At 41.8% G+C, this 12880-nt stretch overlaps 1 protein-coding gene across 6 annotated transcripts in view; it reads left to right on the top strand.

The window, feature by feature from the left end:
- Positions 1-12880, top strand: part of ATL2 (atlastin GTPase 2) — a 38619-nt gene that overhangs the window by 22109 nt on the left and 3630 nt on the right. For all 6 annotated transcript variants that reach the window (XR_010359471.1, XM_064415062.1, XM_064415064.1 and 3 more), the window contains exons 4-12: positions 2537-2671; positions 4249-4353; positions 5080-5130; positions 7144-7200; positions 7779-7871; positions 8125-8263; positions 9104-9231; positions 11343-11399; positions 12153-12224. Coding sequence is in view for 5 of the 6 variants with exons in the window: in XM_064415062.1 (XP_064271132.1) it covers positions 2537-2671; positions 4249-4353; positions 5080-5130; positions 7144-7200; positions 7779-7871; positions 8125-8263; positions 9104-9231; positions 11343-11399; positions 12153-12224 (837 nt within the window). In the remaining variant the exon portion in view is untranslated. The remainder of the gene's footprint in view (positions 1-2536; positions 2672-4248; positions 4354-5079; positions 5131-7143; positions 7201-7778; positions 7872-8124; positions 8264-9103; positions 9232-11342; positions 11400-12152; positions 12225-12880) is intronic.

The following is a 12880-nucleotide window of genomic DNA, read 5'->3' as shown; positions in this document are numbered from 1 at the left end:
AAACCTTCAGAATCTCATTTTTTTGTCTTAAACTGAGTGCCAGAAGCCATGTGGAAAGTTACCATTGTAACAATCTCACTGGTGCCAGCTGCAGTCACAGGTAGGATTCACTGCCTTCAGGGAGGTGGATGTGTGGTTTCAAGCACTGATCCTTAGTGCTGTGATTGCTCTTTTGAAGTGGAACAGCAGCAGTTGTGTACTCATCAAGCTGCTGCAAGGATCCAGTGGCCTTAAGCTTTAGTAAGAGTTGGGTGCAGCAATACCTGTAGGTTTAGATGTTAAAGTTTATTTTTTTGCAGGAGTGTCACCTTTTTATTTTGAATTAATCCTCAAGGTGATTTAATGCATTAGGCAAATAAAGCCGCATTGGGTTTTTCCTTAGTGTGGAGTAAAGTTAGAGAAGTTACCCTTTAGGTGACTGCGATAAAATTGTAGAGCAACTTCTAGCTTGATTTCAGGTAAGAGCCTTTTTTCCTCCTCCCATCTCCTGAATATCTATCAAGCCAGCTTGATGGATGGGTACGTAAAATACTGAGCTTCAGCTAAGGAAAGATGCAGGTAACAAGCCAGGAGCGTTTCAAAGTGATGCAGAGGTCAGTCAGAGGCAGGCTTAAGTACACCATCCATAAGATGAAGCAACTTCAGGTGAAGTTGAGCCTGTTAAAACACCAAAGTCTCCTGGGATATGAATCACTTGTGAGATCAAATGAGGTCATATCTAGTGCTCATTGAAGGACTTGTCAAACTGTCTGTGTAGTTTTGATCTGATTTGTTACAATTTGGAGGGATATGAATAGGAATAATGTTTGGACCAAAATGGGCTAAAGTATTCTTGTATAAAAGAAAAATGGAACATACTGAATAAAAGATTCTTTTTGAAAAGTAAAAAGCTGTAGTCCATTGACATGTACATGTGAGGTACGATACAGCATTGTCAAACTGTATCTTGATGGGTGCAGCAGCACAAAGTAGGCTTGGAGCTTTCATTTCTAGAGTGGTCTGTGGAAGCATAAGCATCTTCTGGGTTATTAAAACTACAGGGAAAAGCTGTTCAGGTTTTGTGTCGTGCCTCTGGTAGAGGTGTATGTACCTATCAAAATAAACAAGCAAAGGGGAAAAATCCCCAAACAACCAAACCCAAACAACTCACCTGTAAAGCCCTGTAGAACTCTTTACTTGCATACCTGTGCTCATTTTCTGAATTTTTATCTGCTTACCTCACCTTTGTCTGATCCAAGTAGCAGAGTTGAGTGGTGCACTGTTAGCATTTGGGAGAATGCTAGTACAGAACTGCTGGATTGCCTGCTTGCTGCTAGCATGAGGAAAACGTGCAGGTTTTTTTCCCATCCCCCTTTAGAAATAAACAGTTTCACTTAGTTGTTTCAAATATTTTTATTCTGTTCAGTCCCTGGGTACTCTTGCTGTGTTCTGAAATGTGAAGAAATGTCTTGAGCCGTTATCTGAAAATTGCCAGTGTGGAGTCAGCAAGGTAGAGCCCAGAAGTGAATTGAGAAATCTCCACTTTGACCTTCTCAGTGGACTCTTTCCTGGCTGGTAATCTACTCTGGGCAGTTCAAGGCAATTCATTAAATGTCTCTTATGCCAGCTTGCTGTGTTCTAGCCTGTGAAAGAAAGCTTTGTATACACTGAAAACCTCCATGAAAGAAGTGGCAGGCAGACAACAGTTTAACTGATGAAGGAGCTACAGAAAAACCTATCAAAGTGAAACTTCCTTGGGGTGCCTGCTCATCCTCCTTAGTTGCCAGTGCATGAGCTACATTTCTGGGTTAGATGTGCTCATATGATGGCTGGATTCTTGTGGGTGAGCTGCTGCTCTGCATTGCCTGTCCTTGAAGACCTCATTACAATTCCATCAGCCAGGACTGTTAGCTGCCAGCTGTACTCCCCTCTCAGATGGCTTCTCAGCTCTAATATGGGTGGGTTGATTGGCATCTATCAAACTCTTACACTGACCTTTTCTCTGTAACTGGCAAGTGTAGACTGTGAATCTTCTGGTTGTTGTCTGTTCTCTGTGGCTTCTGTGAGATGGCATTGGGAGTCTGGTACTGGCTTCTGTCAGTGTGGGGACTCAAATGCTTAGCCAGCTGTTAGTGAGGGGGAAGGGAGAGGATTAAGTTAAGATCAGGTGTTTTGTCTCTTGCAGAGATTCCTGTGGCTGTTCCTGGGTTGAAATATCTGCAGTTGTGTTTGAGCAGAGTTTTCTCAGCTGTGAGAGTGGAACTGGTGGACAAAACTGTGCTGTTCTCAATACCTCTGAGTGCTGGAGACTCAAAAACTGTGCACACTTACATTTCAGTGACTGAGAAGTTGTGCAGCCACTCAAATACCATGGGGTTGCTTTGTGGATGATCTTGAAACACAGCAGAATAGCATTGTGTTTTAATATTTTGTGTAGTATTGTCAGCTGGCTCTGAGGAAAATGTAATAAGTGTGGAAGTCTGCTAAAACATAGCATGTTAAAAAAAATAGAAATCTCCTCCTTGGTTTTACATAAGTTTTTCCTTTTGTTTTGTAGACTTCTCCTTGCTGGATAGGTGGAAACACCGAGCCATTGACTGGGTTTACATGGAGAGGTGGATGTGAACGGGAAACCACTGGCATTCAGATTTGGAGTGAAGTGTTTGTAATTGAAAAACCTAATGGAACAAAGGTGAGTGCTTAACTTACCTTCATTTACTCAGGGTCTCCCTTGCAGGAGTTGTAGGCTTCCTGGTTTGGTTGTATGGTGGGTTGTTTGGTTTTTTTTTGGTTTGTTGTTTTTTATTTATTTTAAAAAAATGAAACAGAGGCCGTGGATGTGCCATCCAGGAGGTGTTCCTGGTCAGGTTCGGTGGGGCTCCAAGCAAGTGGAAGGTGTCCCTGCCTTTGGCAGAGGGATTGGAACAAGATGATCCTTAGAGGTCCCTTTCAGCCTGAACTGTTTTTGTCATTCTAAAACTTAAGTAGGATTTTTGCCTCTGTGTACACTTTTAATGTCATGGATGGATTCCAAGGTGGCTGTTTGAGCATTGGGTGCTTTCCTTTGCCCTGAGCAGCTGTGTAATATATCTGGAAACTGTTATCACTGTAAGGATGGAGATTGATTCTTACAACCCAGCAGAAAAATTCAGCAATGGTCTCATTCTGAGAGTACTTTGTTTTGGCAAAGTCTACCCTGTCCAGGCTGATGGGTGGGTTATCCTGGCAATGCTGTAAACTGTAATGGCTATAAATACCATCTACAGACAAATGCCTGGGGGAAAGCTCTGTAACACACACTGTTGTTGGAAGGGTGAGAATATGTTCTAACTTCTAGCTGTGTTCTAGTGAAATGTAGTGCATGGCTGTAAGGACTTCAGGGTCTGGAAGCTGGTCCTTCCATAGAATTTTAGCAGGCAGTCTGTAAAAAAGGACTAAGTCTAACAGTAGGGAAAAAAGCACTAACTTGATTCTTTTTTAACTCTCAAGTCAGTTTAACTGCAAAGTTTACTTGGAGGTGTTTATGCTGAAATGAAGTGTTAATGTCATTAATAAATATTTGCTCCACAATAGTGGTGATAATCTTGAACTATTTGTGTTCTGAACCATTGGTTTTAGGTTATTTAAATTTTGTACCCTTTGCATTTGCTGAGGAAACATCTGATGCCCAATCTGTGGGACATGGATTTTAAAAATAGTGGCTTAGTGGTGTTTAACAAATTTTACAGCTAACCAAACATTTCCTTGGTTAAAAACCAGTTATGTAGTGTGAATCTGCTTATGCTTTGGGAACAAATCACTTGGTTTTGCTTGTCAGTGGGAAAGAGAAGGGAAGTGTAGTAGATGCCAAAGATGGGAGGTGGCCTGATAAACTTTTTTTCATTAATATCACTTCCTTCCCTGTCATTTCAGCAGACAATATCAATTATCTTGTTTTCTGCTGACAATAATTAAGATATATATGTGTATTTATAAGTAACCATCTTACTCTTTGCTCTAATGAACTATGCTAGATCTGCAGTTGAGGCTGATGTTGTTCCAGTGAAGGAGAGCTGTCAGTTAGTCTGCATGGCACCCCCTCTGGGCCAAGGAGGGCTCTTGCTCTGGGGGAAGGTAGGCAGGCAAGGCCAGGGGCTTGAGGCAGGGCCCTCTGGGTGTGTGTAATCCTGTGTGCAGGGAGCTGGCTGAGGCAGAGACTGACCCCAGTGGCCAGGAGTGTGAAAGTGTCCCTGATGTGGTTAACTGCTGCTGTTCTTTCCAACTCTGCAGGTTGCTGTACTACTCATGGATACCCAAGGTGCCTTTGATAGCCAATCCACTATCAAAGACTGTGCAACAGTTTTTGCCCTGAGCACCATGACGAGCTCTGTCCAGGTGAGAATATCCATGCTGGCAAATAATGGCAGAGCCCTCTGTCCTGAATATGCTCTATTGAGCCACACTTGGAAAGTTCACCTACATATCTTCTGCCAACTCTGATTTCAAATTCCACACTTTTTCTTATTTTCAGTGTGGTACATAAACTACCCAAGTTGCTTGGTGGAATCAAGGTTATGCAAGGCCAGGCTGAGTTAAATTGCTGATAGAACTGGGAAATCCTCTTCCCCCCCAAGATGTCAGAGTAGCAACTGCTTCTTTACAGATGTGTTACAGAATCTTTTTTAAGGCTGTAGATACACTTTGGGGTGACATTATGCTGTGAGCAGCCAAACTTCAAATTGCTGCTTCTGTTCAAGTGTCAGTTAAGCTCCTGAGAATTGTGCTATACTCAAAACTACTTCTAAGCTCGTGCCTTAGAAGTGCCAAAAGTGAGCAGGTTTTTGAGGGGTGACAAGTGGCTTTCTTCAGACATGCCACAACCTAAAGGGAACAGGAATATGTAGAGCATTACTTCTGTCCTGTGGAGTTTGCTGTGGTGAATAATTTTTTAATAAGGAGGTGACTTTTATTTGAGATGTGTTCTGTGACACCTTTCTGCTTGCTGACTTTTGGGTAGTTACACTTTTGCTGGAGGGAACAAAACTACTCAATGTGAAAGAGACTATATGAATGTAAGATGGTGGTTTCATGGGACACTGTAATTCTGACTGTCTCTTGCAGGTATACAACTTGTCTCAGAATATTCAGGAAGATGACCTTCAACACTTGCAGGTAGGAATATGGTGAATTTATGTTAAACTGCTTCTGAACTGATAGTCTTGACAATGTTCTAGAAGTTACTATCCATGTAACTGACTTGGGAGCTGTTTGTTGCTTCATGTAAAACACCAGATTTGACCTGATACTAAAACTGGTACAGTCTGTAAAAACTGTGTTTGCATCAACTCCATGATGCTTCTACTGTGCCAGTGTAGAGGTAAAATAGTACAGGCTTCTAATCTGGCTGATTCTTTTCAAGTCTGTTCTCTGTATTGCAAGTTCTGAAACTCCTGGAAAATGTGAGAAACGAAAATCATTTATGGAAATCCTTCATGGTGAAATTCCAGTGTTCCACTTTTTTCCTAAAATAGGAAAATGGATGTTATTTCCTAACCAGTTTGTAAAGAAGTGTTGGAGTTCGGGTCAGGCCAGAGTTTTCTGCTCAGAAGCCATCTCTGTTTTTGCAGCTGAGAAACTTCCTCAGAGTTTTATCCTGCTTAGAAATAAAAGCAGGAGAATGTCTTCTCTTCACCATGGGGTTTTTATCCTCTAATGCAACATCGGGGTCAAAGGCCACTGAATTATGGCTTCATGTGAATGGTGCAAGAACCTTATCTCCTTAACTTAAAACCTGCAGCTTTAGAGAATAGCTTGTGTATTACCAAATGCCAAGGCCATGACCTTGTCACAGCTTAAAACTGTTCTGTGTGTCTTCAGTGCTGCAACAGACTGGCTGCCAGTGCTGGAAGTAGAAGAGCACTAACTAAAAGTAGTCTTATGAAACTGTTCTCAATTAGCAGGGGTGTATCACTGGGCCCATACCCCCACACCCCAAAAAAACCCAACCAAGCAGTGAAAACAAAAAAATCTGTAGGTAATTACTTGAAAGCCAGGCTTCCCTCAAGATTTTGGTCCTTTAACAGGCTCATTGTAATCTGAATAAAACAATCCATCTCTGTTCTACTGGAGGGTGAGATTTGAAGGAAGGAAGGGAAGAGAAGGATGAGAAGTACAAACACCACTGGGTAGGGGATGCCCATGCATTTAAATTTGCAGCAGGGAATCATCTGAGGGAAAGAAATTCTGAATTTCTGTTTTAACAGAAATTTATGTAATTGTGAAATACTATTAGTCTCTGACAAGGGCTTGGAAGTTAAGCTGTGTTAAATTAGTCTTTAAGTTCCCAGGTGCTCTTGTGATCAACACCAGAGCTCCTTTGAGCCATAATCTACCTGAGAGCCTCCAGGAGTTAGTTTAATGCAGAATAATGATTGCCTGGTACTGGAGAGTTCTGGTGTGCTTCCATCATCTCGACCTGCAGTATCTGTAGGGAGGCTGGCATGGATCCCTGCCACTACTGACCTGTGCTGAAGCAGCCAGCACAGTCCCTCATTCCTGCTCTTGTGGGTGGCTTGGCCTGCTCAGGCCAGCAAGGAATGCTGCTGCTGGAGTTAAAGATGGTGAAAACAGTCAGGGGAGGACAGCTGATACTTGCCTTTATGCTGGAGGGAAGGAACAATTATTAGTTAAGGTCATGAGGTGAAGCAGAGATCTGAGAAGCTGCTGAACTTGGCTTGTATTTAAGTGTCTGATATATTGGCTAGAGCCAAGTTGCCTGGGATTTCCAGGAATAAACCTTTTGTGGGAAGTAAGGGGCAAATGTTAGACAGGCTTACCTCCTTAGCCTAGGAGCAAGTGTTGGAAGCTGACTTGGTGAGAAATGCAGCCAGCTTTTCTCTGAGAATAGCCCACAAGCCACCCACTTAAAACTGCAGTGTGTTGACAGTTCAGGAATGGCACTGTGAAGCCTGTGGGAATCATGTCTCCTACCTGAATCTTACTGAGGGTTAGTATACTCATTATTGAGGTTTGTTTGCCATTCTCAACCAATAGTAAGATATAAAATTGAAACCTATAGTAAGCTGTAAGATTGAATGCTTTATTTTTTAAAGACATAATGGAATATTTCACAGCAGAAAAATGTGTTTTCTATGTGGCACATCCTTACACTGTTCTTTCTCTCAGTTGTTTACAGAATATGGAAGACTAGCTATGGAAGAAATCTACCAAAAGCCGTTTCAGGTAACTATGTGTTAAATGGATTTAAGCAGTTGAATGTGTAGAAAATGAGCTCAGGATAATTCCTGCAGATAAATTAGTTGGGCTGAAGGTAACCAGTTCTTTGCAAGACTAGTTTTCCTTCACTATTGCCACATGGCTTTGCAAAAACCCAATGGAAAAATGCTGAAGAGGATCACATTTTGGGCAAGTATAGCTTTTTCTTGAGTTATAAGGCATAAAAGGAATCAAAATGTCAGGTGATATGCAGATGTTGATGAGAAATTTTGTGCTGCCTTCTTTATTACTCTGAGATATGGTTGGTCCTTGCTGGTGGGAGATGGTTCTGAGAAAAGGTCCTGTTTGGTGGTGGGTGTTCTGTTTAGTTGGTTTTTTAAACAAGCAAACACTTGCACCACAGAACTACAAGACTGCTACATTTAGAGCAGCCAAATGTACAAAAAAACTTAAATAGAATCCTTGCTTGTAATCTATATTTAGTTTTAGAACAGCCAAATACTTAAAATAATCACATGTGTGATAGAATTTTTGACCTTAGGAATGATGCAAACCATTCACGGCTGTTGTTCTTCCTGTTGCAGACATTAATGTTTTTAATTAGAGACTGGAGTTATCCTTATGAACATGCATATGGCTTGGAAGGAGGAAAAAAGTTCCTAGAGAAAAGATTGCAGGTAAGTTATCTCCCATAGTCCTGTTCTGATCTTCTAAGTGACGCCTTGCTGTCACGACAATGATGCATCATGAGCTGGCTCCATGTGCTAATAAAATACATCTGTGGTGTTTCTACTTATAGGCAAAGTTTACATTATTAGGTTCAGAAATAAAAGCTTAAACACAATTTTGTGCTTTTAAGATGATGGTTAATCTTGCCTGCAGTATAGCAGAACTGGTAGCAGTTCTTAATGCCGTATTTTTTTCCTTCAGGTAAAGCAAAACCAACATGAAGAGCTACAGAATGTAAGGAAGCATATTCACTCCTGTTTCAGTAATCTTGGGTGTTTCCTGTTGCCCCACCCTGGTCTTAAAGTTGCAACAAATCCAAATTTTGATGGGAGATTGAATGGTAGGAAGCTTTTCATTTTGTGTTTCTTGATTCAGAACACTGAGTTTGTTTTTGTATATGATGGAAGTCAAGCACTGTAATGGTTAGCTATTGAAATGCCTGACTGGAAAACATAAGGCTAAAAGGTGAAGCTGCAGAATTTAGAAATGTGCATTGTGTGCTCTTTTTAGTGATATAAAAGTAGAGGAATTAAGCAGGGAGAGGGAATGGATATCTTTGTGTCTAGCTGTTCATTGTAATCTGATAACTTGAGACATGCTTAAAGGTCATTAAATAGAGATTCCAAAGATAACTAGGGGCTCCAGAGGGCAGAATTCCCAAGATTAAAGACTTAACTTTCTGGAAAGGCTTTTCTTTAAGAACTTGCTGAACCACAGGTCAGCTCTGAAATGGCTGAAATAAAAGCCATAGGGTTCTGCTCCTGCAGAATGAGAGGCAGTCAGGATTCCTCCAATGGGTGTGTGTCCCCCAACAGAGGGAATGTATCAGAATGGCAAAGGCTATAAAAGTGAGTGGCAGTGGTGGGATGCCAGCCCCTGCTGTGCTGAGGGCACACACCTGTGAGGTCATTGTGCATTGGTGTGATTGGGGAAATGCACTTGAAATATTGAAAGGACAGTGGAACCTTGCTCTCCCAGTCTGGAGTTAAGACGGGTAGATTAAGAGTAGGTGGAACTTACTAAAGCTATATTATGTATGTAAGCCTTTAAATATCTTAAAAATGCAGTTCAGAGTTGTGATGCTGTGGATTTAGAAGGATTGTGGGCTATCAGTGTTCCTTTAGGAGATGCAAGATTGAAAACTAACCACCTTTTCTTGAACTTGATTGAATTTTACTAGATATAGATGAGGATTTTAAGAATGAACTGCGGAATTTGATACCGTTACTGCTTGCCCCTGAAAACTTGGTAGAAAAAGAGATTAGTGGATCCAAGGTGACCTGTAGAGATCTTGTAGAATACTTCAAGGTAAGCAAACTCATACTAATTATTTCTGTTAATAGCTTAAAAGACAGTATTCTAATTTTAGGCCATGTTGTTCCCAGAGAAGATAAGATATCTAGGCTGACACTCGTTGATCAGCTCACTTTTATTTTCATTTCATTACTCTGACTTTCCAGAACTGGCACACTACTTCCTAACAGTACAGCTCTTTGCAAGCTACTGTTAGCAAAATTTGTGGGTTGGTGGCTTTTATTTTCCTCTCTGTAAGTAGGCTGAAATAGCTCAAGCTTTATTAGATTATTTTTTTGAAAAACCCAGTTGGGTTTTTCTTTATTTTGGTTATTTTGAATTAAAGTAGGTCTCATGTAGTTTTTGCAGATAGAAAAGCAGCTCTTAAACTGCTAGGTATGCAATGAAAATTTCAGATACTCCCTTCTGGATTTTTAACATGTAAGGAAGGTGCTTTCTAAACACTTGCATGTGTAGCACCACTGTGCTCTGAAATATTTATGTAGGATACTCACAGCTGTTAGTCTTGAGCTTTTTTGGTATCATGGTGACACCAGCAGAAATGTGATAATATAATCTCTGCATCACCAGGGATTGGTCTGGTGTGTGGAGCCTTATTTTTTTTTAATTGGAAGGACAGTTGGCTTTGTGGGAATGATGCCGCTGTCTCCTCAAGACAGAAATTTTGTATTGCTGCTTTTGGGGTAGAAAAGTTAGGCTGATGTTATGAAACAAACTATGCAAGGAAGGAATTTGAGACCAGAGCTCATTTAACTTCACTTGTAAAACATAGTAACTTTTTGAAGGAAAGACATGATATGGGATGCAGAAGGGATGGCTGTTCTGGCAAGTGTAAAATCAGCACGGGAGCACAGAGGTTCACTCTCTCTGTTTACATTGTTGCACGCTGCTTTTTGCTCCAGTTTTTCTCTGGTAGGACCCACTCAGGTACAGTGCAGGGAGTGCGTGTTCAGCAGCAGTTTAGAAAGGACTGCATCCTAAAAACCCAAGTGTAAAACCTCTACTGGAAAGCTGATTGGCATCCTGTATCCAGTCAGGAAGCAGTGCTGTGGGGTGCTGCAGAAATGCCATGCTTATGTAACTAAAGAGGACTGCTCCCTTGGGGCTGTGCATCTGAAGCTGAGATTGTGAGGCCTGAGTTGGAAACTGTAGGGCTTTACTTGGAGGAAATAGCTACAGAAGCAAGGAGGGTGTCAAGGGAACAGAGTCCTGTATAACTCTATATGTTTTTGTAGGTTGTTCTGCAACCTAGAGCATCGAGTACATGGGGACCCTGATAACCTTGTTCTCTCCTCCTTGGAGCAAAAACTCCTCAGGCCTGGGGCTTGCAGACAGGGCAGGGAGGGAAGGCAGCAGTGGTGTGAGGAGAGTGAGGACAGACCCCCATCAAGAGGCTGAGAGTGGCCTTGCTGGTGTAACTTGCACAGCTTGTCCAGAGCCCTGCTGTGTCCCACTTCCCTGTCCCCAGGAGCTGTGCCATGGGCCAGCTTGTGGGGGCTGGACAAGAAATGAAGTGTGTGTTCTTTTCCAGCCCCCTGAAACCCTGGAGAAGGAAAGGACACCTGAGGATAAGTGGGGTGGGGCACAGTGGGATAGGCTGCCTGCTTTGCTTCTGGAAGCGTATTGTCTGCTCAGCTCTGTCTGTAGAAAGTGCCTTGATCTGTTTTCTTTCCTCCTGCACTTCAGTAGATCAAGGCACATGGGGAAATGTAAGTATTGGTTCTCCCTGCACTGGGGTCAGTTTGGGCAGATCTCTTGCCAGAAAGGCTGGGATAGTCATCTCCACTCTTTTGTCATGGGTGAAGATTCCCTGTCTAGCAAAGACCTTATACATCTGAGGGAGTAGAAACTTGCTGTCAAAACCTGTCACATCTTGGGACAGTGGTGATGTCTCCTCAGGGTGCTCTGCTGGGCCCCAGTCTCAGCCATAGGAAAATGAAGGGGAGAAAATTGCCAGACTTCTGTGAAGAAAATTGCATAATTTAGTATTTAGCACTATTACAGAGAAATAATCTGAGCTCTGTCTTTGTATCGTCCCTCATTTCTTACTCTCCTTAAACATAAATGTTTAGAAAAATGAACCTTTCTTTCCTCCTCCCATTTAGGCTTACATTAAAATCTATCAAGGAGAGGAGCTACCTCATCCGAAATCTATGCTGCAGGTATTTTATTTTCTTTCAAATAATCTGATTAGAATATGTGTGTTTTATAAGTTCTTTGCAACTGAAGAATCATGACTGCTGTGGGCCTGAGTCTACCCCTCATAGCTGTAGTTCTGGAAGGATCTGTGTACTTTGAAAGCCACCTGAACTGGATTGGTTGAGTACTTTTCCCTCTGTTTCATCAACCAAATTAAATTAAATCAACCAAATAGAGCTGGGGTCTGTCTGGTTGATTGGGTTTTTTAGCTGCTTTACTCTTTAAGCATTGGTTTCCTGTAACTTGCTGGGGGATATCCAGATAATTACATCTTGCAGCTTTAACTACAATAATTGTCCCTAACGTGACGCAGGTAGAAAATAAGACTTAAATTCTTAACAAACTTGACAATTATGATTGATACCAGAACTGTACATCTGTAATGTAGAAATAATCCCAGCTTCCTTCTTTCCTCTCTGGTACTGGAAGTAATCCAGTGCCAGGATTAAATTATAATGGTTTAGTGACCCTTATGTGTTTTTTAACAGTAGAGCATTCAGAGGAGATTGCTGCCTTTACTCAGCTTTCCTCAGCTTGCTCATACAGGCTTTTCATCATGAGCAATGTTTTAATGTATATTGCTAAACTTCACTTGTTTTTGTGTGGCCTTTTCCTGGCCATCAGGAACTCTGGAGGTTTTGGGGTATGTTTGGAGTGCAGTGCTGTGTAAAACCTGGGAATGCTGTGAATGACAAAGGGTGCTCCATGTTTTCTAGGCAACAGCTGAGGCGAACAATCTTGCTGCTGTGGCAGGAGCAAAGGACTTGTACAGCAAAGGCATGGAGCAGGTATGATGGCACAACCTTTCCTAAACACCTACATGCAAATACAGGCCTTCAGCTTCTGTGTTGTCCTCTGGGTGTGAGCACTTCAGTGGGGGAAGGTAACTCAGGGCCAGGACTTGTGTGTTTTCTGCACTGTGCTCTGAGCTTGGGTGTGTGATGTGGAGGTATGAGAATGGAGGTGTTGGCAGGATTCCCACATGTTAGTTCCCTCTGTGGCTCTTGACAGGCATCTCAGAATCCTGTGACATGAAATGCACAAGCAGGTGAGCAGACATTTGTTGTGTCAGGGTTGCACAGCAGTGGAATTCTAGTTCTGTAGTTTCATGCTTCTGAATTGTGGCTATTCATTAGTTGTAAAATGCAAGTATTGAAGTGATTTAAAAATTTAAACAAACCCCTTGGAATACAGTAATTAGTTTGAAAAACCTGAGTCTGTAATTTCCCACTTGCTTCTTCTCTTGAAGATAGTGATCTTCTATGATTCTAAGCTGAATGCTGGATGGATTTCCTACTTTAATGTAGTGGTGTGCAAGGTTTTATCATAGGAAATATCATAGGAAATTCTGGAAACCATTACATGTCTCATAAAGTTTAACAGGACTGTGCTTACTGTGAAGCTGTACAACCAGAAAGACCAGTAGGTGTGAGAATATGCTACA

Source organism: Passer domesticus, chromosome 3 (genome assembly GCF_036417665.1).
Source record: "Passer domesticus isolate bPasDom1 chromosome 3, bPasDom1.hap1, whole genome shotgun sequence".
NCBI lineage: Eukaryota > Metazoa > Chordata > Aves > Passeriformes > Passeridae > Passer > Passer domesticus.
Note: the sequence above shows the minus strand (reverse complement) of the source record. Positions and strands in the feature narration are given on the sequence as shown.